Genomic DNA, 27032 nt, shown 5'->3' with positions numbered 1-27032 from the left:
TAGCATAGGCCTCTGCTATTAATGGGTCTTGGTAGAGATCATGCTTCATTATGAGGGTGGTTAGAACTCGACGCTGCCCGTCTCTAATGAATGCTCCCACTCCTATCTTGCAAGTTATTTTGTCTATGGTTGCATCCCAATTCAGTTTTAGGCTGCCTTTGGGTAGAGCTTCCCATTTAGTTAGCTGCTGGCAGGTGGTTGTTTGTGTCCTCTTCTGTTGTGAAATCTGATGTAGCTTCTCCACCAGTTGTCTTGATTGCTGCTGGCTAATATTTGTTGGATGAGAGAATAGTCCCTTGAGAATCAAGTTATTCCTCCTTTTCCAAATGAGCCATGATGTAATGGCAAAGGACATCGGGTCCTCTTGTTCTAGGCATTTAACAAAATCATCTACTAACTCTGCAAAATTATGAAAGAAAGGGATTGTTTTCTGCAGTTTCCTGGTACTCTGAGCCCAAGTGTCTCTTGCTGAGGGGCATTCCCATAGAATGTGTTCAATAGATTCAGGTTGTTGCTTGCAAATTGGGCAAGTAGGATCTTCAATGATTTTTCTCCTCACTAAATTGATTTAGATAGGTAAAGAATTTAGGCAGGCTCTCCAAAGGAAGGATTTGGCTGCATTAGGGATGTTTAGATTCCAAAGTTTTGTCGTCCATAGGGCCTGTGATGTTTGGAGAGTTAAAGATTGACCTTACTTTTGATTTTCTAACTCTGTCACTAGATATAGGCACTTTTGACACTGAACTGCCTTGAGGTAGTGCATCTCCATTATAATATGTCTGGGCTAAGATAATGACTTAGTGGTATTGTTTTGATCAGGTAAGCTTCCTCTTTTGTGAGATTAGGTCCTCTTTCCATTGGTTTGTTGGTTTGTCTATTAGGAGGGAGACTTTGGTGTCAGCATGCATGAATTTGAAAGAGCTTTGGGGCTTGAGAGTGTTCTACTTGGAAAGCCATTTATCCTTCCAAATGCCAGTTGTTTCCCCTTCCTCTATTGTCCATATCAGACCCTTCTCATTAAGCAAAGGTCTAGCCGCCAAGAAACTTTGCCAAAGAAAAGATGACTTTTGGCCTAGAATGGCAGTGAGGAAGTATTTTTTATGAAAATATTTCTCTTTTAGCATCTGAGCTACCAGAGATTTAGGATTAGAAATCATCATCCAACCTTATTTTACTAGAAGAGCTTAGTTGAAATTTTCAAAGTCTCTTATTAAATGTTGCCGAATTTATAAATTTGGTCTATCATCTTCTAAAATCTAGCATTTTTATTTTCCGAAGTTTCTTTTTCTTTTCTTTTTTAATTTTTCCCGTAATATTTATGTATTTTTTTCGGCTGTAAGATGATAAAAGAGAAGTGGACGTGTAATACTTAAGAAGCTATTAAAATAATGAACCAAAAATTAAAATTAAAATTAAAACGGGTGGTGTTAGCGGTGATGGGGGCTTGTGTGGGAAAACAAAGAAAGAATAGAAAAGGCAATTTCATTTTCAGCCCAAAAAATAAATGAGTTGCCTGCCGAGTGCCACCTACAAAAAGTGCCAACCCAACCACGCGTACGCACTCTGTCGCTCTATCTCTATGCAGATGATTTCCAAAGCCTCCACTGCCATGGCTGTCTTTCCTTGCTCTAGGGTCTCTCTCTTTCTTTCTTTTACCTCTTTTGTTTGTTTTGTATATTACTTTTTCGCTTTTCGTCTGAATATGTGCAGAGTTATAACACGCCTGTTGCAAAATTTCTTTTTCCTTTCTTTTGCGTTTTGATTGACTGTGATTTTGTGGTCTTTCTTCTGATCGTTATGGTGGAAATGTTATGATATGCCTTGAGGTTTTTGCTTTTTGTTGGCAAACATTTTTACCCACTTGAGAAAATTACGATGTGGACTGGAATTCATGAGCAGTAAAATGCATGGTATTACTTGAGGTTTTTCCTTTTCTGTTGGGGTAATATTTGTAACCTTTTAAGAAAATAAGGATCGGAGTTCTCGAGAACAGTTCGATTATTATTTTTTTAATGTCTTATATAGTTCAGTTCCTTTTTTCTATCTGAATATCTTGAAATGGTGGGTGTTTGCTATTAGAAATAGAATCAGTGACTTGGATTTGAACTACTGTTCATGATTTTGTTCATTAGGAACTGTAATCTAGCTTAGCAGTCAATCAAGTAGATTGTGACGATCCTATCATACTATTTCAGAAGAATGGTTGAGGAAGCAATGAGTTTTTTTAGTAATGAGTAGAGTTTTTTGTGCTTAATTTTAAAGTGTAACTTGAAATGGTAACTTTGTTAGAGTTTTGGGATTGTATGGGAAAATGGTTTTTGTAATTGAAAATGACTTTTTTTTCTTAAAAAAGAAAAACTCTATTTTATCCTTTGGCATAGTTTATACAACTGGGTATAGTTTGGGATTCGGTAACAATTTCGGCATAGTCCAGCAAATGGTTTTTAGCGATACAGCATCTTCCCCAAGTTCTAGTTGACTCTACATGTAATTTTAAAAAGAGTGTGCAATGCGATGTGCATTCACGAGTCCACTAAACTCTCTTTGCTATCTTCATGCGTAATTTTATTTTCAAATGGAATCAGCTATCTGCCCGTGGTCCAATGCCATACATTGAAGCATATTGATTTTGCTATTTTCATGTGTATTTCTAACATGGTTTTTCTTTTGATTCTATGATACAGCCACTCTTATCTTCAACCTTAGTTTTGGAAAATATTAATTGTAACTCTGTATTTATTGAATTCAAAGTGCCTTCTCCTAGGTGAGGAGTGGTCTTCACGTATGGCCAGGCATGAGACAACTTTGCTTCAGAAAGGGCCTTTTGTATGGGTTTCTTCGATTCTTCTCGACGCCATTAAAAACCTTGCGGGGAGCTAGTCGGTCACTTAGAGTGAATCAATTTTGCAGTGTAGTTAATCTGTCTTCTGCATTGCAAATTGAATTGGTAAGCAAATCTCTTCGTCTTATTATTATTATTTTTTTTTGGTTCTTTCAAGGTCTTGGTAATACCTGTGCATAATGATTTGCTTGCAAATTGTATACGAGAGACGACGTATCCTCAATTGTCAGGAAGCATACTATAGTCCACCTATTAACACAACGAAAAAGTGCTAGAAGTTCATTCAAAGTAAAAATAGAAGACTTTACGCTGTTGTGGACCATTATCCAATAATACAGAGTATTAAGAATGGTTGACTTGAGTTCCAACTCTGTTTTTTTGTAGTCTTCGAAACTATGCTCATTGTTTTCCCTTTAAAACACACCACAACTAACAAATCAGTGTCATCTTCCATAGCAATGCACACTGATGGCTGTTAAAGTGTCCTTACCAGCATGCTAGGAGATCCATTACCCTAAAAGACATAACTCACTCTATCCCAAATGGGCGAAAAAATCTGTCGCATAATGAGATCCCACATTACTTTGGAGGGAGAAGTTCTTCCCATTTATAATGATTTTGAGGGGCTTCGATTGTAATCTTGACTGGTCCTTTTCAAGTACGGGACTAGATGTGGCTTGGTCTTTCCTTGGGTTGTTATAAACGGTATTTGAGAAAATCTTTAACCAGGAATATGCGACATGAGCTATGCCACCTATAATGAAATGCCCTGATGAGCATGTCAGAATTTAAGAAGAGGATATTGTTATAACTTAGATTGAGAATAGAAGTTGGTGAATTGAGGTTCTCCACATTGTTTGGGGAGAGAGGGGGGGGGGGGGGGGAGTTCTTTTCTCTTTCTTATGTTTTGAAGGTGTTCCAATAATAACGTTGACTAATCCTTTTGGTGTACAAGCCCATATATGGCTTGGACTTTTTCTTGGGTCATTACATCCCAACATCACATATCATGCTAGAAGTAGATCTTCAACCTATCACCACCACAAATGTAGTAAAAATGACTTCCCTCAACCCTTTGAAAGAGAACATCAACCGCTGGTTTAGTTCCATTCTTTACGTTCTCAAGCACCCTCTAAGTGTTTCTCTCTCAAAAGCATACCGTCACGGCTATTTCCCCAAACCAAGAAGTGACATCTTTCAACTCCGAAGATGATGTCAACAACAGCTCCAATGACAAGACCACGACTTTAAAATGTTTAGATATCATGATGAGTATGGATTGATTGATCATTAACTGGCAAAATAGTCCATCAAACCACTGACAGCAAACACCATAGCAAGATATACTATCCAATGCATGAGTAATGCTTAGAGCCAACACTAAGAGTTCCACTAGCCTTCAACGGGGAGCATTAGGAATGAGTTGGAGACACATTGACTAGAGAAGAGAAATATATAAAAGAAAACTAGTTATAAGAATATAACCCTAGTATCGATGTTCATATACGATGTTGAGACTAGGGTTTGCAATGAGAAGAGAAAAGTTAGTCCTAACCTCGCCTTTCTATGATTACATACATTAGAAAAGATTTGCCTTTCTATGGGTCATAGGTCACCATCCTAGCCCCAATACCTTATACCCTAAAATCCTTTTGGGGTCAAACTTATAATAGTTTAAGCTAATCGTGCGTTTTCTCCAAATCTCTGAACCGAACCTATAATAGTTTAGGTAATAGTGTAAACTTCCTTAATCATTAATCATTAGGCGTGCTATGTTTTATGCATGGATTTCTTGGGTTGTCTAAGGCCTGGTTTGGATAGAGAGATGCTTCCAGCTCATCCCATCTCATCTCAATATCCAAACACTACAAATACAAACACTTTTCAATTTCAAATCTTCAACTTTTTCATCTAATCATTACCTTATTACAACTTTTCCAAACTTCCGAACAAAACACAAAAAACAATTCAACATTTTCAAATCTCAAAACAAAAATAATATTAAAAAATAATATTCTAACAAACTTTATAATATTTTTATTCAACATTTTCTCTCGCATTTCCCAAAATCCCATAAAACATTTTAACTCAAACCATTTTTAACTCATCTAATCTCAACTCAAATATCTCACTATTATTCACAAATCATCTCAACTCACTATCCAAACCTGACCTAAGTCTCTTTGTTGCCACTATTCCTCACCTACATTGCTCGCCTATCACTGACTCTACTCAGTGAAATGCCTATGGTATGTTTGGTGTAGTGCTTGTGACATGCTCAGGTTAGTGCTAGCCAAGCAATGCTTGCTCGGTTTCATGCCCATGTGACTTTCTCTCTCTCTCTCTCTCTCCTATTTACACCAATACGTCATGACAACCCTATGGTTGTAATACATCTAATGAAAAGGGTGTTTACCTAAGGCAAACCAAGACACATAAGGGAAGGGGAAGGCTGAGCCCTACTTGTAACCCTAATTCCGCATGGCTTGTGGGGAGTTTAGGAGGTTGTGACACTCCGGATTTTTGCTAAGTTTCCATTTGTAATTCTTGTGGATATTATTTTTTTATTTATTTATTGGATTATTGGCTTAGTGTTGGAAGAATTCTTTAGGTCACTTTCTATTTTGTTGGAATGGATCTTGGAGTTCTAAGTGACTATTTACTGCAAGTATGAGTAGGAATACGAGTATGTTGAATGTTGTTGTTATTGATCGTAAGTTCTTTGAGGTAGTTAGAGATGGGCGATGGGTGAAAATTACAGAGAGGGGCTGGAAGTTGGTGAGAAGTCTACATTTGGAGTTAAGCTCGACTTGTTGGTTCACAAAAGCTTTGGAGGACTGCTCAAAGGTGGGAAGAAGGGAGTTTTATTCGGCTCACAGAGAAGGGGACAGGGGCTTCATCGCCTAGAGGTGTGCTAACTCCCAAGGGGCATTCATCTCGTTGGTGGAGTTCAGACAGGGGGTCGGAGAAATAATCTTCTCATTCTTGAAGGGAGAGATGGGAGGGGGTGGAGTAAGCTGGTGGAAGTGTTGAGGGTGGTAGGTAGTTGTCGTGTAGCTGAGTCGTCTCCTCCAATGGTGGTAGCGGCGACGACAGCTCAACCCTCGACATCGTATTTGGAGGCCCTAAAAAAACCAAAGGTTTTTTACCCACCTTCTCAACCTGTCAGTCTAAGAGGAGGTGCGCTGTTGCAGGCTGGAGATGTCGCTGCTTCAGTAAAGGTGCAGAAAAGGGAAGGGGTTGGCAGTGGAATTGTTGGTCTTAATAAGGAAAATCTTCTATGGGTTGTGATGGAGATGCAGAGGAAAATAGAAGATGTGCAGGCTGATTTATGTTTATTGAAATGGTGCGTTGAAGATGATGCAGGGGTGGAAGTGGGCGTGAGCCAAGGTTATCAGAATGGGCCATGGTCAATGGGCCAGTAGAATGGTCAATGGGCCAACGCATCTCCTCAGGCAAAGGAGTTGATGCTGGGCCTTGGGGTATTTAGCCGAAATTGAAAAGGCCCATGTGGAGGAGATGCGTTGTGTTTGCCTCAGGCCCATCGGCGGGTGGGCCTCAGCCACGGTTGCCGGTGAAGGTGGCGACACCTCCGATAGAGGCTAGGTTGCCGGAATCTGTTCCGGCGAGAAATGAATCGGGATCCTTCCTTGTGTGCGATAGACGCCGGTATTTCGACGGCCACAGAATCGATGGCAGCTCCTTTGCCATTAGTAAAGGATACGTGCTTTGAGGCCTCTTCCTGCTAGGAGATGCCGGAGAAGGGGGGTGTATAGAGACCTCGCGGGATGGCTGCCAGGTGGAGTTGGTGGTGCTACCGCCACCGTGTGACGCCGTTGTTGTTTCAGGTACCTAGAAATCGCCTATAATCATGATGGGAGGGTCCCCTCCCCAAATGGAGGTCTAGTGTCATCCTGAGGACCATCTTGACTCCATTGTGGTGAGGAACTTCGGCTCTGAAGCTCAACTAGAGGCTGAGGAGGCAGGAGTGGAAAGCGTCTCTAGAGGGATCATCCGAAGTGTTTGGAGTTGTACTTATGCAGATTGGGCCTATCTAGCATCGAATGGGGCTTCGGGTGGAATCTTACTAATGTGGGATAAAAGAGTTGTTGAGAAAATAGAGGAGTTTGTGAGAGAGTACATAGTGGCATGCTCTTTTAAGAGTGTGGCAGATAATTTTGTCTGGGCTTTTGCAAGAGTATACGGTAGATGCTTCTTATGGGAGGAACTTGTTGGATTACATAGCTGGTGGGAGATTCCTTGGTGTATAAGAGGGGATTTTAATGTCATCAGATTCCCTAGTGAAAGATCTGGTGAGAGTAGGATGCGTCTAACAATGACTGAGTTCTCAAATTGTATTTTTGACTTAAATCTTATGGATATTTTTCTTTTGGGGGGTTCTTTACTTGGTCGAATAATCAGACATGGTCCTGGTTGGACAGATTCCTAATTTCATCAGAGTGGGAGGGGCATTTTTCGGAGGTGTGCCATTTGCTCGGATAATTTTCCTATCCTGTTGGATTGTGGTGGCATTCGTAGCGGGCGTCGTTACTTCAAGTTTGAAAACATGTGGTTGAAAAGTATAGGTTTTGTGGATAAGGTTAGGCAATGGTGGTCTTTTTACCAGTTCCATGGTAATCCCTCTTACATCCTAGCCTGTAAGTTAAAAACTTTGAAAATTGACCTTAAGTTGTGGAATTCACAATCCTTTGGAGATATAGGGGAGCGAAAAAAATTCATGGTGGAGGAGTTGCAACAGTTTGAGCGGATACTTGAGGCTAGAGCCCTTTTACCAGAAGAGTTATTGCGCAAGACAGAGTTGGTTTCAGAATTAGAAAGAGAACTATCTTTTGAGGAGATTTCATGGCACTAGAAGTCAAGAGCTTTGTGGTTGAAAAAGGGGGATCGGAGTACTAAGTTTTTCCATAGAGTTGCTAACTCTCATAGAAGAACCAATACCATTGAAATGCTAAACATTAATGGTATGGAGTGTAAGGAGGCCCCGTTGTTCTGTGACCGTAAGGAGGCCCCGTTGTTCTGTGACCATGTGGTGGAGTTCTATGAACAATTGCTTACAGAAGGTGAGGGATGGAAGCCAAAACTAGATGGCCTCGGTTTTGACACCATTGAGCCACAGGAAGCCTCCTAGTTGGAGAGGCCTTTTGAAGAGGGGGAAGTGTTTGATGCAGTCAAATGTATGGGTAAGGATAAAGCTTTAGGCCCACATGGTTTTTCTATGGGCTTTTTCCAAACTTGTTGGGAGGTGGTGAAATAGGACATTATGAATGTGTTCCAGGAAGTATCTTTGGTTGGCAAGTTTGAGAAATGTCTAAATACTACCTTTATTATGTTGATCTCGAAGAAGATTGTAGCGGTGGAGGTTAAGGATTTTCGACCCATTAGCCTTGTGAATGGGGGTGTATAAAATTATTTCCAAGTTTCTTGCTAACAGATTGGGGACGGTTTTGGGTAAGATCATTTCGAAGCCACAAAATGCATTTGTTAAGGGACGACAAGTTGTGGATTCAGTCCTCTTAGCGAACGAGGGACTGGATAGCAGATTAAAGGCGGGTTCCACTAGAATTATTTGCAAACTAGATATGGAGAAGGCTTATGACCACGTAAATTGGGATTTCCTCTTGTGCTTGTTGGGGAGATGCGGCTTTGGGACTAGGTGGCGTTCTTGGATTAGTTGGTGCATCTCTACAGCCAGATTCTCTATATTGATTAATGGCTGCCCTACCGGCTTTTTCAGCAGCTCTCGAGGTCTAAGGCAGGATCTCCCTACTTCTCTTTGTTATCATTATGGAGGCCTTGAGTAGGATGATATTGGCAGTGGTTACGCATGGTTTTGTGGCTGGTTTTTCAATTGGTTACCCCAACATGGGCATTATTACTCTGTCTCATTTACTTTTTGTATATGACACGCTCCTATTCTGTGAGGTAGATAGAAACCGGTTGAGGGCAATGAAGGCTTTGTTATTATGCTTTAAAGCAGCGTCAAGTTTGAAAGTTAATTTTGACAAGTCAGAGTTAGTGCCAGTGGGGAATGTAAGCAATATTAGGCAACTAGCTAGTATTCTTGGGTGCAAGGTAGCTTCTCTCCCCATTACCTATTCGGGATTGCCATTGGGGGCTGCCGCAAGGGTCTCATCCATATGGGATTCAGTCATAGAGAAGATAGGAAGGAAATTGGCAGGGTGGAGAAGACTATATTTGTCGAAAGGTGGCTGTTTGACTCTTATTAAGAGTACCCTCTCTAACTTACCGACGTACTTCTTATCTTTGTTCCAATTGCCTGCCAGGGTAGCAGCTCGGATTGATAAACTTTATCGTGATTTCCTATGGGGTGGGATAGGGGATGAATTCAAATTTCACCTGGTCAGCTGGGATAAGGTGTGCGGACCAATCTCATCAGGTGATCTGGGTATAAAAAATCTGAGAACATTCAATCAGGCCTTACTTGGAAAGTGGCTATGGAGGTATAACAAGGAGCCTGAAGCCCTTTGGAAATTGGTAATTGATTGTAAATATGGAAGCATGTGCACTGAAGAGATATCTGGGGTCAGCGGTGTGGCAGTTTGGAAACACATTAGGAAGGGGTGGGGGGCTTTTAGTAGCCATTCTAAATTGGTGTTAGGGTGGGGTTCTCGCATTAAGTTTTGGAGAGACATATGGTGTGGGAATGAGGTTCTACAGGATGCATTTCCAGCTATTTTCTGAGTGGCACGTAACCAGGATGCTTCAATAGAGGACCTTATGGCTCTATCAGGAGATCAAGTGTAGTGGAATGTCATGTTTAGTAGAGCAGCGCAAGATTGGGAAGTGGACACCTTTGAGGCTTTTTTCAGCCTTCTATATTCTGTGAAGCCCAATAGACGACAAGGTGATAGGATGTGGTGGACTCTAGCGGGTAAGGGCATTTTCTCAGTTCGATCCTTTTATAAGTCTATTTCCCAAGCCGTAAACATTCCATTCCCATGGAGGAGAATTTGGAGAAATAAGGCTCCGCCTAAAGCGGTCTTCTTTAATTGGACAACAGCGTTGGGGAGGATTCTGACTACCGCAATCTGAGGAAGCCGTGGATAGTTGTACTTGACTGGTGTTGTATGTGTAAGAGATTTGGTGAGACAGTGGAACACCTCTTGCTACATTGCGAGACATCTAGAGCCTTGTGGGTGGAAGTCTTTAGCCAGATTGAGCCATCATTTGTTATGCCTGCTTCTGTGGTAGATCTTTTGGCCAGCTGGACACTTCCAATTGGAGTTCAACAAATCAAGGCAGTGTGGAAAATGATCCCGATCTGTATTATGTGGTGTATATGGCAAGAGCGCAATGATCGGACTTTCAAAAACAAGGAGCGGTCTCCAGAGGAACTGCAAACCCTATTTTTCAGCCCTTTATTTCTATGGGCCATTGCTTTAGATTTTAATGGCCTAAATTTTCATGACTTTTTAGTTTTCCTTACTTCGATAGATGGGTCATCTTTATTAATATATTCTTGATTACTTATAAAAAAAAAAAAAAAAAAAAAGTTCTAAGTTAGAGAGCCCACAAGAGGGAAATAAAAGAAAAAGGCCCATGGAATTCGGCCCTTAAGGATTTTGTTATTGGAAGGCCCAAGTTGACCCATTGGATAAGGAGGAGGCGCCACTTGGCATTGGGAAGGAGTTTTTGGTCATTTTGGAAAAAGACATAAGTGACACTTGTCAATCATGCATTAGATCCTTAGATGAAAAAGTAGAAGAAGCAAAAAGGGACTTAGGGTTTCGGTTGGAAGGTGTTAGGCGCCACTTTTGCAAGGCACAAGTTTTTAAATGGACACATGTCAAGGTTAGGGCAAAAATTGACTTTTAGAGTTTGAAGATGTGTCATACTTGGTAAGATAAAAAGCATGTTCTAGAAGGCTTTTTGTAAGGGACATGGAACATATAGCCGACGACAACAAGAGGGGGGAGAAGAAGAGATCCAAAAAGTAACCTTGAGAATGACACAAAAAGTCACCTCAAGTGACATGGCCATTTTGGCACCCAAGAACACATCCTCACGCCACATGTCAACCATGCACACTAGAAGAGTGTCTTAGAAGATTAGGGTTTTGAAGAAATTACCTTTTGACCATCTAGTGCATTGAACCTAGACATGAGTAGAAGAGCATGATGGAAAATGGAATAAAAGAAGGATTCGGATGAGAGGAGGAAGGGCACACGACACCATGCAACTTTTGGTCTTCTCCATGCAAGTCCCTTCTTGAGGGAGAAGGGAAGAAAGCTTTGCCAAGTGTCCTCCATGCATTGGTTGGTGAAAAGCAAAAGGAGGCACTATATAAAGGTTTAGCCGAAAATGGAGGGCACTTTTGCTCAAAACCCTAATCTTCCTAAGATTTTCCTCCAATGCATGAGTGACATGTGGCATGAGGAGTGTGTGGGTTCTTGGGCTTGCCGAAATCACCATGTCACTTGAGGTGACTTTTGTGTTATTCCCTAGGCAGTTTTTGGATCTCTTTCTCTCCCTTTTAGCCGTTGGCCACATCCTTGCTTTTTCTTCAAAAAGTCTTCTAGAAACTTGTCTTTTTATCTTCCTTGGTATGATGCATCTTGGAACTCACAAAGTCACTTTTTGTCCTAAGCTTGACATGTGTCCATAAGAAGCTTGTGTCTTGCAAAAAGTGGCGCCTAACACTCCATCATCTGAAAATCCTGTCCTTTTGGCTTCTTCCACTTTTTCTTCCAAGGTTCTAATACATGGTTGACAAGTGTCACCTTAGTCCTATTCTAGAAAGACCAAAAATTTATTTTCTTGCCATTGGCGCCTCTTCCTTGTCCTATGGTCTAACTTGGGCCTTCTAAAGCAATACCCTCATGGGCCTACTTCCTTGGGCCTATTTCTTCTATTTTCTCTTGTGGGCTAGAGAACCATACACTAAAGATCTAAATCCAACCTAAAAATAGAAAAGGCCTAATGAATTCTTCTAACACTTAGTCAAAAATTCAAAGGTAAAAATCATCATCCATACAAAAATGTAAACGTGGTTCCTCATAAAAATCCGGGGTGTCACATCCTCCCCCCATTAAAAATAGATTTCGTCCTCGAAATCAGCACGTGATAAAACTCGAAATAACGCTAATCACTAGGAACTCCCTACCTATAGCACTTGCTGTCTTGGAATCTTCTGATGACGGGGTGGTACGTCATCCTCTTCTGTCACCGAATCTTGCAGAAAATAGAATATCATGTCTAGATCATAATCAAAATACATATTCACCCATATCTCATTTAGCTTATGCTCTATTTCAAGCTCTGTATCTTCGATAGGTTGACCTTCACGGAAACAAATATCATTCGTAGATGTATCTGAGGTCTCAAAAGGCAATGTACCTCATCACTCGTTTCTCTGCTGCGTGACTCGATTCTGCTTCTTGATTAAAATTGCACAAATAGGCGCTTTCCGCATCTTTCCAACTACATTGAGGTTGTCGCTCCTCATGTGGTAATGCTTGTCGTAAATAGAGACTTCCTTGAAAATCCGCATCCATCACATGCGTACGATGGTGTTCGAACTTTTCCATCTGCCTCGATTGAGCTACCATCATTTGCTCCCTTCTCCTAAGACAATTTCTAAGACAGCGCTCTCTATGCTCTCTAATTTGTGCCACTGAAGACATAGACATTTGTGGGTTTCTCCTAGGTCGTGTCATGCCCTGTTTGAAGGATATGATAGGTCAACACTGTGTGCACTACAAGTAATAAATTCGTACAGAAACATTTCATTCATAACAAGAACAAGTACAATCAGTCATCCAAGATGTTCAATCATGGTAAAAAAAAAAGTCTAAGTTACAAACAAGTGAGGATAGTTAGTCCTCATCACATCTTCTCGTTCCCAGGTCACTTCTTGAAATTTGGGGTTATTCCAAAGCACTTTGACTAAGGATATCTTCCGATTCCTCAGCTCTTGTTCCTTTTTATCCACAATCTGCATTGGCCATTCCTCATAAGTTTGGTCCTAACCGAATACTGCTAGGTTCCATTACAACAATTGGCCTTTCTCCAAAACTCTTCTTCAAAGATGATACGTGAAAGACGTCGTGCACTCCTTGCATGTCGATTGGTAGATTTAATTGATACGCTATTGCACCAATCTTTTCTACCACTTCATACGGTCCAACGTATCTGGGACTCTATTTTCCCTTATTGCCAAACTGCACAACTCCTTTCATAGGTGAAATTTTCACGTACACCCAGTCACCTACAGAAAACTCTAGATTTTTGCGTCGTCTGTCGGCGCAACTTTTCTGTGGACTTTGGGCTGCTTTCATTCTTTCCTGAATCACTGCTACTTGCTTCCGCACTTCCTACAAATATTCAGGTCCTAGCACTTTCGTTTCTCCTACTTCATCCTAATACAGCGGTGATCTGCACTTTCTCCCGTATAGTGCTTCATAAGGTGCCATCTGAATTGTAGTTGGAAACTATTGTTGTAGGCGAACTCTATTAAAGGTAAATGGCTTTCCCAATCGCCATTTAGTTCCAACACACATGCCAGCAACATATCTTCCAGTATCTGAATAGTGCGTTCTGTTTGTTCGTTTGTCTGTGGATGATATGCACTACTGAACTTTAAATTTGTGCCCAACATCTTCTGTAGACTCTGCCAGAAAAGCGAAGTGAATCTTGTCTCTCTATCGGAAACTATAGACTTTGGCATTCCGTGCAAACGAATTACTTCCTTGACATAAATTCAGGATAACTTCTCCATGGAATCCATGTTGGTTATGGGCAGAAAGTGTGCACTTTGTTAGTCTGTTGACTATAACCCAAATCGAATTATTTCCTGTCAACGTCCTTGGCAAACCTATCACGAAGTCCATCAACACATCTTCCCATTTCCATTCGGGAATAGGTAGCGGTTGTAATTCTCCTGCTGGTCATTGATGTTCCACTTTCACCAATTGGCATACTGAACATTTCGCAACGAATTCCGCCACATCTTTCTTGATTCCTTCCCACCAAAATCTTTCATTCAGATCTTAATACATCTTAGTGCTGCCAGGGTGAGCTGTATAAGGGGTGCAATGAGCTTCCCTTTTACTTCCTAGGCACTAGGGAATTACCTTCCTTCCCTTGAAATATATCATTCCATTCTCCCCATTCATGAAGTGTTGTGGTCCTTTGCCTTCGAAAATTCTTTGTCGTAAGCTTTCCAGCTTATCATCCTTATATTGTCCTTCTCGAATCTCTTCCTCGGTTAACGAGACAATTTCTTGCACTACAGTTAAAACAGCAACCCTTGGTGGATTTCCAATCAACAAACTCTGCATCTCCACCAATAACGATGGCAATTTAGCCTAGGCCTTGCAATTAAGGGCATCCGCAACTACATTAGCTTTTCCAGGGTGATACTTATTGAAAGTCACTTATTGTCTCGATCCATCTTTTTTGTCTCATATTCAGGTTCTTTTGATTGAATAGATACTTGAGGTTTTTATGATCCGTAAACACCCCACATTTTTCTCCATACAGGTTGTGTCTCCAGATCTTCAATGCAAAAACTACTGCAGCTAATTCTAGATCATGAGTAGGATAATTCTGCTCGTGATTCTTGAGCTACCGCGAAGCATAAGCTACTACTCATCCTTCCTTTATCAGAACACATCCTAATCCCATCTTAGAAGCATCGTTGTACACCACGTAAAGCTTAAGAGGTTCAGGTAAAGCCAAAACTGGTACTGTGGTCAGCCTCCTCTTAAGTTCCTGAAAATTCTTTCACACTCTTCGCTTCACATATACTTGGCATTTTTCTTAGTTAATGTTATTAAAGGACCAGAGAGTTTAGAAAATCCTTCTACAAACCTCCTGTAGTAACCTGCCAAACCAAGGAAACTACGTATCTCATGGGCATTAGTCGGTCTCTGCCATTCCATCACTGCTTCTATCTTTGCTTGGTCTACTGCCACTCCTTTGCTAGAGATAACGTGTCCAAAAAATTTCACTTCTCAGAGCCAAAACTTACACTTACTGAGCTTAGCGTAAAGCCGATGCTCTTGTAGAGTTTCCAACACAATCCTTAAATGTTCCTTGTGCTCCTTGTCATTTCGAGAATATACCAATATGTCATCTATGAAAACTACCACGAAACTATCCAGGTACTGCCTAAAGATTCGATTCATCAATTCCATAAATGCTGTTGGCGCGTTTGTCAAACCAAAAGGCATTATGAAAAACACAAAATGTCCATAACGAGTTCGGAAAGCAGTTTTTGGTTTTTTTATCTTTTTTAATTTTGATAAGTAAAAATATTATATATATATCAATAGGAGTAACCAAGTACACTGGATGTATACAAGAAAATCCCTAACCCATTCTAGAAAGCTCCTATTGCCTCAAAAGCCCATGAAAAACTACCCAACATACATCAAGCCCGAGTTAGAATAAATCACACCTCCCCTACCCCAACCCAATGTTTCCCATAGCCCAACCTCCGTCCGAAATACCCACTATCCGAAAGACTACCCAACATACATCAACCTTTATGCCCTCGACTTGAGCTTCCACCCTTAGTGTCATTGTTGATTGCACAAAAATGATGCTTCAACTCCCTGCTTTTCTTAAAGCTTGATTTGGTATCACGCGAGTGGCTTGCCTCAAACTCAGTTATTAGAGCTTTAAACTGGTCTTCACATCCTCCATGTGAGATTCTCACAATATGCTGAATCTCATTAACCTTTTGCAAAACCCAATCCGAAGATGATCCATCTATATTGTTTAATGGAGGAAGATATACCAAGGGGACAACGTCTTCCCCTGATGTAGCGCCCGACGTAGTTCCAAACGATACCAACGATAAACCCTTGTTCAAATCTTGTGCCTCCTCAACAACACCAATGATACTCTCCATTGGAGTTTCTGGGTTGGCAGCAAGTCCCTTCACCTTTGGCGACCTTGTGTGTGCAGCTTCGACGGACCCTACTTTAGACGTCGGCATTACACCATGATCACATGATGGAACCAAAGCCAAGGGTCCCATCGTTGTTATCTATGTCTTCCCACCGTGCTCCAAGCCTTCCACAGACTCTGCTCCTGTCGTGGACTTCTCTGATACCCAACCTGTCGCCTTCTCTGCCAATATGACTGGGGACAAGTCAGAAACCTCCTCCAAGTGTTTCGTAGAAGCTTGCGTGCATTTCTGTGTAGGAGCTGTTGTCATCGGGGCCGAGATAAGGGTCTCCTCTGGCCTAGGACTTCCGTTGGACCGTGAAACTGACCCAGAAGTGGAGCCCTTCTCAAACACGGACAAATGGAGCTTCGGCCTCCATTTTAGTTTTGGAAGGCGAAGTGGGCTTATGCGGCCTAGCCCAAGTTTGGCCTTCCCTTTGTCTGGCCTCAAACTATTACACCCTGCAGACTTCCTTTTTCCTATTTTTAGAGGCTTCAAACGTTGGCCGAAGCCCAAGCCCAAACCTTTGATTATCTTAAAAATCCAATACTTACTCCAATCTAAACAATTTCAAATCCTCATTCACGCCTGTTACCTCCTTTTTCAGACTATGCAGATTCCTCTGCAACTCGTTTTCTCCTTGACAGCTATCTATTTCAGGTAATTGGTGTCTTGCCGCTTCCCTCTTCAGACTCAGTCCCTCCAAAAGTTTCCCTGCCATGCCTCCCTTTTTGTGTTTCTGTTCAACCGCCAGAGGATGACTTGGAACTCCATGTGCTGCCTCCCTCTTCCCTACACCACCCACCGCCACCTCTGCATACGACTTGGACTACCTCACAATCTCATTCCCCTTCTCTACCTCTCTGTTCATTTATGGTGCAAGGACTGGAGCCTTCTTAGCCAAACTCTGTTTTAACTCCATAGAAAAGCTCTTCCAACCCTTTCCTTCCACTCCTTCCGAGATTGCTATGAGACCATGACCCTCCCTACCACCACCATAGTTAGTTACTTCCAAAAAATGCCCATAAGCGTTCAACCTCCTATGAACAAACAGTGCTTTGATTCCATCCCTATAAGTCTTGAAGAAGTCTTTCCCTCCCTCCGATAAAACACATTCTTCCACTGTACTGGCCAGCCAATAAACACTGGCATGACTGAGCACCATCTCCTTGGTTATCTTCCTGCCCCTTTCTGTGATACGACAATACTTTCCACCCTCCATAGACACTATAAACACCTTTGATTATATTAAAAGGTGTTTAAGAATGCCCATGATTAAACTGCCCTAGATCAAACACCTTTCACCAGATCAAACTTCCCATCGTTGGAGTGAAACCCCGAAAAAACCAGATCTACACGGCGAAAGAAAAACCAGACTGCTCAAAAACTCGATCGCCGAAGATGGTACCAGCGTCAAAAGTCTCTTGCTGGATTCACCGGTCTTGTTTGTGTCGATGGAGGTGCTGAGAACCCAGATCAGCCGCCTGAGGAGAGATGACGGAACACAAACCAGAAACGGATCTAGTAAAAAATAGTGTCGCCGGAGGCCTGCCAACGCTAGACGACGCTCGGCAAAGTAGCCGGGGGCCGGCGATCTTGTCAGTGCCGGTGGTGCGCAGTCACTCACCGTACGAGAATGGGTGGGTGGGTGAGTGTTGACGTTGACACTGGAGCCATCTCTGTGCGAGAGAGAGACGGTGGCAAGATCACGGGGATGGGGGGTTAGGGTTTAGAGAGGCCGCTGGTGAGAGTGGGATGGCAGCAGAAGCTTGAAGGGACGATGGAGGCTAGGGTTTTTTGGGAGGGAAAAGTTGTGTACGGAGAGAAAATTGTCAAAGTAATATAGAGAGGGGCATTACAGGGTGAAGCCCTCGTACCTGGTTTTTTATCTTAAGTTGATAATATCTTGATCTCAGGTCTATTTTTGAAAACACCGATGCTCCTTGCAATTGATCCAACAAATCATCTATCTGTGGTAATGGATACTTGTTCTTGATGGTTACCTTGTTCAGATCTCGATAATCGATGCACATCCTTAGGGTACCATCCTTCTTCTTCACAAATAAAACAGGCGCTCCCCATGGGGACGAACTAGGACGTATAAATCCCTTCTCCAAAAGCTCCTCTATCTGCACCTTCAATTCCTTTAATTTTGCCGGGACCATTCAGTATGGTGCCTTATGTACTGGGGCTGTAGCTGGCTCTAGCTCAATTGAGAACTTCATTTCACGATTCGGGTGTAATCCAGGTAGATTGTCATAAAAGACCTTATGAAAATCCTTTATTATTGGAATCCCTTGGACGACTCCCTTATGTTCCTCTATCAATTCAGTCATAACTGCGAGGTAAGCAACTGCTCCATCTCTTATACTCTTCTTAACTTGTCCTGCCATTACAATTGATGGAATTGACCCAATCACTTCCCCCATATAATATATCCTGTCTTTTGACGGCAAGTCAAAGACTATTTCCCTTCATCGACAATCTATCTTAGCATAATGCTTCAATAGCCAATCCATTCCAAGGATAAAATCAAAACCCATTAGATGGAAAACAATTAAGTCAACAGTTAGGGTCAAACCCGCGACTTCCAATCCACAACCTTAATCATACGGGTATACCCAACTATCTTCCCGTTAGGTATTGCTACTAAAACCTTCCGAGACAGAGGTTCCATACATAGCCTACACCTTTGAACACAGTCGTAGGACACAAAAGATTGTGACGCTTCAAAATCAAACAAAGCATATGTCACGTGTTGCATCAATCTAACCTTACCTAAAAGAGATAACTACAATTACTCAAAACTCTTAGCCGTTCTATCTATTAATCAAGATAGGGTTTGGAAATATTACCGGTAATCACTGCGGCATTAGCTGCCTCTTCTGTTTCCAAATCCACCTTTCTTGGTGTGATTGCATAAACTTTGGCTTTCACAGGGGTTTTCACCATGCCTCCTGGCGTGGCTGTTCCTCCAGGTGTGTTCTGCGAACATTCTCGGATCATGTGACGAGTCTGGCCACATCTAGAACATGCTCCCATTGCGAGTCAGCATTCTCTACTATGCCTTCGTCCATTTCTTCTACATGGTGGTGGTGTAACCGGTATTGCATTCCCAACTACCTTTTCTTTTCCCTTATCCATAGCATGGGGAACCTCCACTTTCCCGGGTGAGTAGGGCATTCCTCTCTTCCGGTTCATATGAACTTGAGAAATTAGACTTCTTTGTTCCGCTTCTGCGATAGACGCTACATTCACCAATTCTTGGAAATTCTCAATCTGCAAGCACGCAACTTGATTCTGAATCCTCGGCTGCAATCCATTCTGAAATTTTCTAGCTTGTATCTTTTCCGTTCCAATCGAGGGGCAAACCTTCCCAACTTCATGAATCGGGCTAATCACTGTTCGACCGTCGTATTGCCTTGTACCAAGTTGGCAAATTCCAATGCCTTTTGTTGCTTGGTCGTCTCCGGAAAGAAACGACTATCAAATTCCTTCTTGAACCGCTCCCACATGAGCATAGCCACATCTTCCAACTCTTGTGCCAATAATTGCCATTTCGTATCCCACCATATGCCGGCCTCTCCTTGGAGTAGATGTCCAGCATATTGAACCTTCTGTTCCTCCGTACATCCACTGATATCATAGGTACATTCTAAATCAATGAGCCACTTGTTGGCTCGCAACGCTCCTTCCGTTCCCAAGAAATTCGGGTATCGATAGACCAAGAACTGCTCAAATAGGCATCCCCAAACATCTCTTCTATGGAGGTCTTGCCGAACGTTTTATCCTTGCTCCATTTGATTTCTCACTACTTCTGTCATTTGGCGAATAGCCTCCGCTATAGCCTGATTGCCTTCCAATGGTTGGTTTCCAGTATCTTGCTCCCTACGCCTGGGAGAAGCATCGTCTCGTCGGTTTCGCACCATGACTTCTTCTTTCTCCTGAAATGCATAAAGCCATTCATGAGTCAAGCTTTCCTAAGAAGGAAAACACCAACTTCCATCCATTGCATCCACGAGTTTCCACGCGTACTCTTTCTCGATATGATTCTTCCAAGATTTAAGCCTATAGCTATAAGATCAAAGCCTATAACTACAAGATTGAAGCCTAGCTTTGGTACTATGAAATTCCCTAGGACAACTTGTGGGTTTACCCAGAGATGTAATTGCTCTGATACCACCGCCCGCAACGCCCCCAGCCCCCGCTTGAGATTTGAAGGTGACTGAATGCGTCGAGACATGTAACATAATGATACATACTCCTCGTACATGACAGGTAAGATGCAATGCACCTAACATCTAGCAGTATGCAATAAAAATCGCAGTGGAAAAATTCTTTTCTATCTACTTAAGCACGGTGGCGAAATGAATAAGACACATGGTACCAATAAGTGCAAATATCCCAAAAGCTTTCATATAAGCATAAGCGCTTCAAAATAAGAGTTGTGTTACCAAAAGATTTCCAAAAATAAGTAGTCTATCATAAAGTTATTCCCAAAACACGGGACTCTTCAAAAGTATAGAGGCCATAGATAATCTCCTAACTTCTCACTTTGCAATTTTCCCAATACTAGAGATCCATCAAGGGACAAAACCCAAAAGACTCCATGAGACTTCCGAATCTCGGGTGAAAAAAGTCCTACTTCCCTAGCAAGTTCCTTTCCTTCAACATACGCCTTGCTAGCCTCCTTGAGGATACACATTACTTGATCCAATTTCTGTGAAAATTGTGAAGTCTTTATTGGGTCAGTGAGCAAAGTACTAAATCCGGGATCGTTCAGACTAACTAACAAGTCCTAAAGAAGCAGGGCTGTCATCTCTAAGGCAGTTGTGGCATAGAGGCATCATCCCTTAATGGTGTATTTGTCCTCTATCCGGGTGCCATCTAAATTCATGATAGGGTCTTGTGCACTTGTTACAACTTCTACCATTCCGGGTTGGGAATGGTAGTGGAAACTACCACAGTGAGATTTCGAGAAATCTTAGCAAGTAAATAGTCAACACACCACAGATAACACAAGCATATGAAAGCAAACCACAAATGAATGCATGTGCATGTACTAACCTTGACTTATGCAACTTGACCTTTCCATAAAACAACTTTTCGTCTTTTAAACTCTTAACACCTTCATGTCATTTGAGCTCGGGTTCTTGTTCATATCATAACATATCATGTCATTTCCTTATCATTTCATGTCGTATTATATTGAGATCACGTCTCATCATTTCATATCATTTCATGTCATTTCATATCATATCATGGCATAACATGTCATGTCATAACGTATCATGGCATTTCCTCCCAAATCCGAAACCTATCTTGCATTCATTTCCTCATCTTACCCTTCTTCCTTTGTCTTGGTTCAAAGCACTTAGTGGTCGAAAGGTCATTTCCTCCAAAACCCTAATCTTCCTAAGATTTTCCTCCAATGCATGAGTCACATGTGGCGTGAGGAGTGTGTGGGTTCTTGGGCTTGTCAAAATCACCATGTCACTTGAGGTGACTTTTGTGTCATTCCCTAGATAGTTTTTGGGTCTCTTTCTCTCCCTCTTAGCCGTCGGCCACATCCTTGCTTTTTCCTCAAAAAGTCTTCTAGAAACTTGCCTTTTTATCTTCACTAGTATGACGCATATTGGAACTCACAAAGTTATATTTTGTTCTAAGCTTGACATATGTCCATGAGAAGCTTGTGTATTGCAAAACGTGGCGCCTAACACTCCCATCATCCGAAAATCCTATGTCCTCTTCACTTCTTCCACTTTTTCTTCCAAGGTTCTAATATATGGTTGACAAGTGTCACCTTAGTCCTATTCTAGAAAGACCAAAAAATCCTTTTCTTGCCATGTGGCGCCTCTTACTTGTCCCATGGTCTAACTTGGGCCTTCTAAAGCAATACCCTCATGGGCCTACTTCCTTGAGCCTATTTCTTCTATTTCCTCTTGTGGGCTAGAGAGCCACACACTAAGGCCTCGTTTGGTTGCAAGACTCAGCTGAGATCAACTCAGTTCAATCTAAATTTAAGTTGAGATTAACATCCAAACACTCAACTCTCAAATTACTAAACTCACATCAACTCAAAACCTCCTTATATATAGGATCCACAATCTTTTTCAACTCAACACATTTTTATAAGTGGGACTCACAACTTTTTTCAATTTTTCATAAATAGTACTAAATTCATCTTAACATCCAAACACATCTAAACTCATTTTAGATGGGCTCCACATAACTCACTCCACCTACTCAACTCACTATTATTCATAAAGATATCAGCTCAGCTCAACATCCAAACGCAGCCTAAAAGATCCAAATCCAACCTAAAAATAGAAAAGGCCTAATGAATTCTTCCAACACAGAGTCAAAAATCCAAAGGCAAAAATCATCATCCATACAAAAATGTAAACGAGGTTCCTCATGAAAAATCCAGGGTGTCATAGGTATGTAGCCTTGTGTTACATGTCCTGACACATTCAGTCACCGTCAAATCCCAAGCAGGGGGTTGGGGGCGTCACATAGGTGCTCTAACAACTTCAGTGGCTGGAACATTCAATGGATATGTGGTTGAGGGTCATGGTGCCGTGATGGTGGTGGTTGGTGGGTGGTGTGCTAGGCATGTGTGTGAGTGCTTGGGTCTGTGGTGGTTTAACCTAGGACGTGTGTGCTTGAGGGTGTGAGGGAAAAGCAAGAAGACTTACCGACGAAGTGGGGTGGCGCACGGTGTGGGGAGCCTAGGTTGTGGTGGCGAAATGAGTGATTTGTAGAGCGTGCAAGGGGTGCGGTGCAAATCTTGAGGAGCAAAGTGGGTTGCCGATTTCTAGGGTTCTATAAATAGGGTTTTTGTGGATTGCGAGTCCAACTGGGATAAAACTTCTAGTGTTGTGACCTAGGGGTATCCAAAATGGGCTTGGGGTCTTGGTCATCCTGGGGTCTTGGTCATCCTAGGGTTTTCAGCTAGACTTGGTCATCCTAGGGTTTTTTGGCCAGACTAGGAGGTGTGATTGCCCTAAGAGTTATGATTATGTTGGATATTGTGATTGGGTTAGGAGTTGTGATTGGACTAGGAATTGTGATTGAAGTAGGTTTTTTTGTCTTGACCTAGATGGCTTACTCCCATGGGGCTCTTAATGGGCTTGGGCAAGCCTAGTACTTGGGCTTGCTCGCCCTCCCTTAGTCATAGTGGGCTTGGGCTAGTTGTAGTGTCAAATCCAAATTTTGCTTTCTAAAAATAGAACCCTAATTCTAGTATAACCCTAACTTTTCTAAATTAGAAACTTGAAGGTTCAGGGTGTTACAGGTCTTATATTGAGATTATCTGTTGTCACTACAGTGGAGTGGAAGACGATTTGTAAAACAATTTCAGGCTAAAAAACTCCGTCCTTTCTTTCCTTCGACAAGTTCCATGGACCTGGTACACAACATTGAGGGTGAGGCCCAGTGGTAGAACCTCTTGCTATTTACTAAAAGGACCAGACTAGCACAATGAAGTGAAATAAAATCACTTAGACAGGTGTTGGTGTATCACCAGCTTTGCCATTCACGCTTTGACACTGTTCAGTTTTGTCTCTCATACTGGTCTTACTAGATTCTGCCTTATAAGGCAGTTAATTGACATATTTCATTCTTTTAATTAGTAGCTTTACCCACACAAGCAGGGTTTATCATGTAATGTGTGTTAGTGTGGTTGAAGGTCTGTATGCACCGTCAACCAAAGTTTCTCGGTTTTAGATAATGAGGTTATCCACTCCATCACTGGTTCAGATGCTGGATTTGTTTTCATTTTCAGGTACCATGTCTCAAGGACAACTATGCATATCTTTTACATGATGTAGATACAGGCACAGTTGGTGTTGTTGATCCTTCTGAAGCTGTACCCGTTATAGATGCCTTGAGGAGGAGAAATCGAAATTTGACATACATATTGAACACTCATCATCATTATGATCACACTGGCGGGAATGCAGAGCTAAAAGAAAGGTACGGTGCAAAGGTATGATATATATATATTTTTTTGGGTAAGGTCTGATATTGTTTTGTCATGCTAGATGTTTTCTTCTTCAATATCGTTAACTGTTGACTCTCAAAAGAACATAGCATGGCCTCTTTTGTGTAATACGAGGACCCATTGCGGAAAAGCCTTTGCTATGGAACTATAATACTGAAAATCTGATACTCATCAATTCAACTGCATAGTATTTGAAAAACCTTTGCTAAATTGCAATGAGTCTAAATGGATCTTTTCTACTGTTAAGAAATTACTTTGCTTTTTTCATATGTCAAATTGTCATAATTTAGCAGTACATTTGAAGAATTGCTGAGAATTGTTTTAAAACTGGCATAGCTGCTACTCTTAGGACAGAATAAGAATTTTCTAGAAATTTGTTTGTGATATATATTTCTTGGAGCTAATTTGGCTGCATTGGTTAGGATTGAATGATGGATTGTATGGTGTCCGTTTAGAAGATTTCCCATGAACTTCACAAAAGTCATCTTGCCTTTCTTGAACCTATTTGATTTTTATATTGATCGCAATGGTCATAAAGTTTTCCTCTTACTCTTTGTTACCTGTAGGTGATTGGTTCAGCAATAGACAGGGATAGGATTCCTGGTATTGATATTGTTCTGAATGATGGAGACAAGTGGATGTTTGCAGGCCACGAGGTGCTTGTAATGGAAACCCCGGGACATACTCGAGGTTGTGCTTATTACCTTGTTAAATTAGAAAATCCAATGGAAAAGCTTTCATTCGGCCAATCATGCTAGATTATTGTCCTTAATGTTTGGTTAAAAGAATGTTTTTTCTTCCCTTCTTTTCTTGTTCGAACAATTTGCTAAGAATTTTACAAGGAACAATTTTCTTGTTACTTCAATTTGTAATACTTTAATCATGTTTGTTTTATTGTAATTATAAATGTATAACATTGACAGTGATGGAAATAATCTTGCAATTTATATAAGTGTTGCATAGTGGTTTTGATGATCATGAGTTGCATTTATACAAGTTGGAACTGAAGTAAAACTTTTTCCATGTCTAATTCTACCATCATATATGATCTTATTGTTAAACAAAGGTTTTTCTATGTCATTAGGCTTTCCCTTCATGGTTAAAGTTTGCAAGAAAAAGAAATTACTTAAATTATGTGATTTCCAAGACAGTAGTTCCATTATATTGTAACTCAAAATGATCCATTCCCCTTTGCGTTTGTAAATTTAAATAAACTACCTGGGAGTTCCACTCTCTCTCTCTCTCTCTCTCTCTAAGTTTTTTTCTTCATATAAATTAAATAACAAAATTGCCTCACTTAAGTTTGCTAAACAGTATTTGTTAGTTCTTTGCCTGAACCATCGGATTGGTGGATGACAAGAACATTTGGAAATTTGCATGTATAAGGTGTTTTAGACTTTTTAAGATATATAGGTTTATGACCTACCTGTAATTCTAGTTACTTTTATTTGCAAGTGGATTCATATCTCCGCAAATTTCACCATTATTCTGGACCTATAGCAGATGGTTCTAGTTTTTCTGCCTTGATTTCCTTTTATCATTATCTGCTCTTCTGTTGCATGCAGGCCATATTAGCTTCTATTTTCCTGGATCTGGGGCAATTTTTACAGGAGACACTTTGTTCAGCTTGTCATGTGGCAAGCTTTTTGAAGGAACCCCTGAACAGGTAAACTTGCATTCTTTATTCTGCCCTGTTCAAAGATTTGATATCTGCTGAAGAGGGTGCTGTACCTTTCTTATCATCTTAGGTTGATGTTGTATGGTCATTTCATCCCTTTGTTTATAAATCTGTTGTAAATTTGATATTTCTCGTGTGTAGGGAGAACATAACTGATAACTATGAGTGGTGGAATTGAAGTTTATCAATACTAAATATTTAAGACATTCATGTTAGAAAAGCTTGAATAATAGTTAGCTGATCGGCCATGTAGTGACTTAGGAATTGTTTCTGTTTCTCATGTTCTTCACGTCTCATCTGTTTTGGCTTGGTAATAGCATATTTTTGCAAAGATCAAAGTTTAGTTACTCTGAGAAAACTGGTAAAGATTTCATGCTTTTGTCATTATTTATGCAATATAACAGTTGATTGTAGATGTTACAGATGCTATCTTCCCTTCAGAAGATCGTGTCTTTGCCAGATGATACAAACATATATTGTGGTCATGAATACACATTGGTCAGTCATCTGTCATCAACCTTTAGTGTTTCCTACTCATTTTTCTCGTGAATCTTAAAAGTTATAGAGGCCCTAACTATGAGATCTGCATTTTGACAGAGTAATTCAAAGTTTGCTTTGTCCATTGAACCCCAAAATGAGGCACTCAAGTCCTATGCTGCCCATGTAGTCCATCTTCGAAGCAAGGGCCTGCCAACGGTACTCCCCCCGAGACTTCCTTTCCTTCATAATTAGTAGGAAAGTCTTTTCAGTATCGAAATTTGAAGCTTTTGCACCATGAATCTTAAGAGATCCTTAATTCAGTTACTAGGTCACATGATGTGAATGTGTTTTGTTAACGTGTTTTTCCAAGCTGTGTATTTTCTATTTCGTGCATGTCTTCCCGTTGAATTGATCAACATTTTATATAGTCCTATCATTATATATTTTGCTAGATCAATGCTGACTCTGTTTCTGGTTTCTCAGATTCCTACTACATTATCGATTGAGAAGTCTTGTAATCCCTTTCTTCGCACTTCAAGTATGGAAATCCGACGGTCCTTAAATATTTCAGACGCAGCTGATGATGCAGAAGCCTTGTGTGTCATCCGTCAATCAAAGGATAATTTTTAAGATGTTTTTGGAGCCTATTTCTTTTGTTGTATAGGAAATGGTAAGCCATCCGTCATAAACTCCACAGATCTTTATGTCAATAGTGTGACATATATTTTTTCTTTGAAATTTCTTAAGCTAGACTACTAGTTATGTTGCTTAAAAAAGGTGATTGCTGCATTCCTGGAAGTAAATACAGTACTCAAAATTTAATTGTTCCATTTTAATGAAAATTGGTTGATGATCAAACCAAATGTTACACTTGAGTAAACTTAAGTTTAGAACTTTTCGACCATTTTGCTGCTGTACGTGCCCTTGATCGAGCTATACAAATAAGACATCAAGATTAGACTCGGATACTCTTCTTTGAATTATATTCATAATCAAGTAGAGCACACCACTTTTGTCTTTCGAAACAACTTGCAGAGCAGAAATGGGTAGCTCCAACTCAGGGATTTGTTAAGGTAGACTGGGGAGTGAC

The 27032-nt window shown here is 41.0% G+C and overlaps 1 protein-coding gene across 2 annotated transcripts; it reads left to right on the top strand.

Annotated features, from left to right (window-relative positions):
* Nucleotides 1-1478: 1478 nt before the first annotated feature.
* LOC121246673 (hydroxyacylglutathione hydrolase 2, mitochondrial-like) lies at nt 1479-26700 on the top strand. 2 transcript variants are annotated; one of them, XM_041144905.1, is made up of 8 exons: nt 1479-1633; nt 2765-2947; nt 23566-23769; nt 24351-24474; nt 25350-25450; nt 25886-25960; nt 26060-26158; nt 26426-26700. In XM_041144905.1, exons 1-8 carry the CDS (start codon nt 1505-1507, stop codon nt 26570-26572), a joined length of 1062 nt encoding a protein of 353 aa, XP_041000839.1. In that variant the 5' UTR covers nt 1479-1504; the 3' UTR covers nt 26573-26700. The 2 variants fall into 2 exon arrangements, with proteins under 2 accessions (XP_041000839.1, XP_041000838.1); XM_041144904.1 differs by having other exon boundaries at nt 25877-25960.
* Nucleotides 26701-27032: the final 332 nt, after the last annotated feature.

Source organism: Juglans microcarpa x Juglans regia, chromosome 1S (genome assembly GCF_004785595.1).
Source record: "Juglans microcarpa x Juglans regia isolate MS1-56 chromosome 1S, Jm3101_v1.0, whole genome shotgun sequence".
NCBI lineage: Eukaryota > Viridiplantae > Streptophyta > Magnoliopsida > Fagales > Juglandaceae > Juglans > Juglans microcarpa x Juglans regia.
The sequence above is the reverse complement of the archived record's forward strand: the minus strand, read 5'-3'. Positions and strand labels throughout refer to the sequence as shown.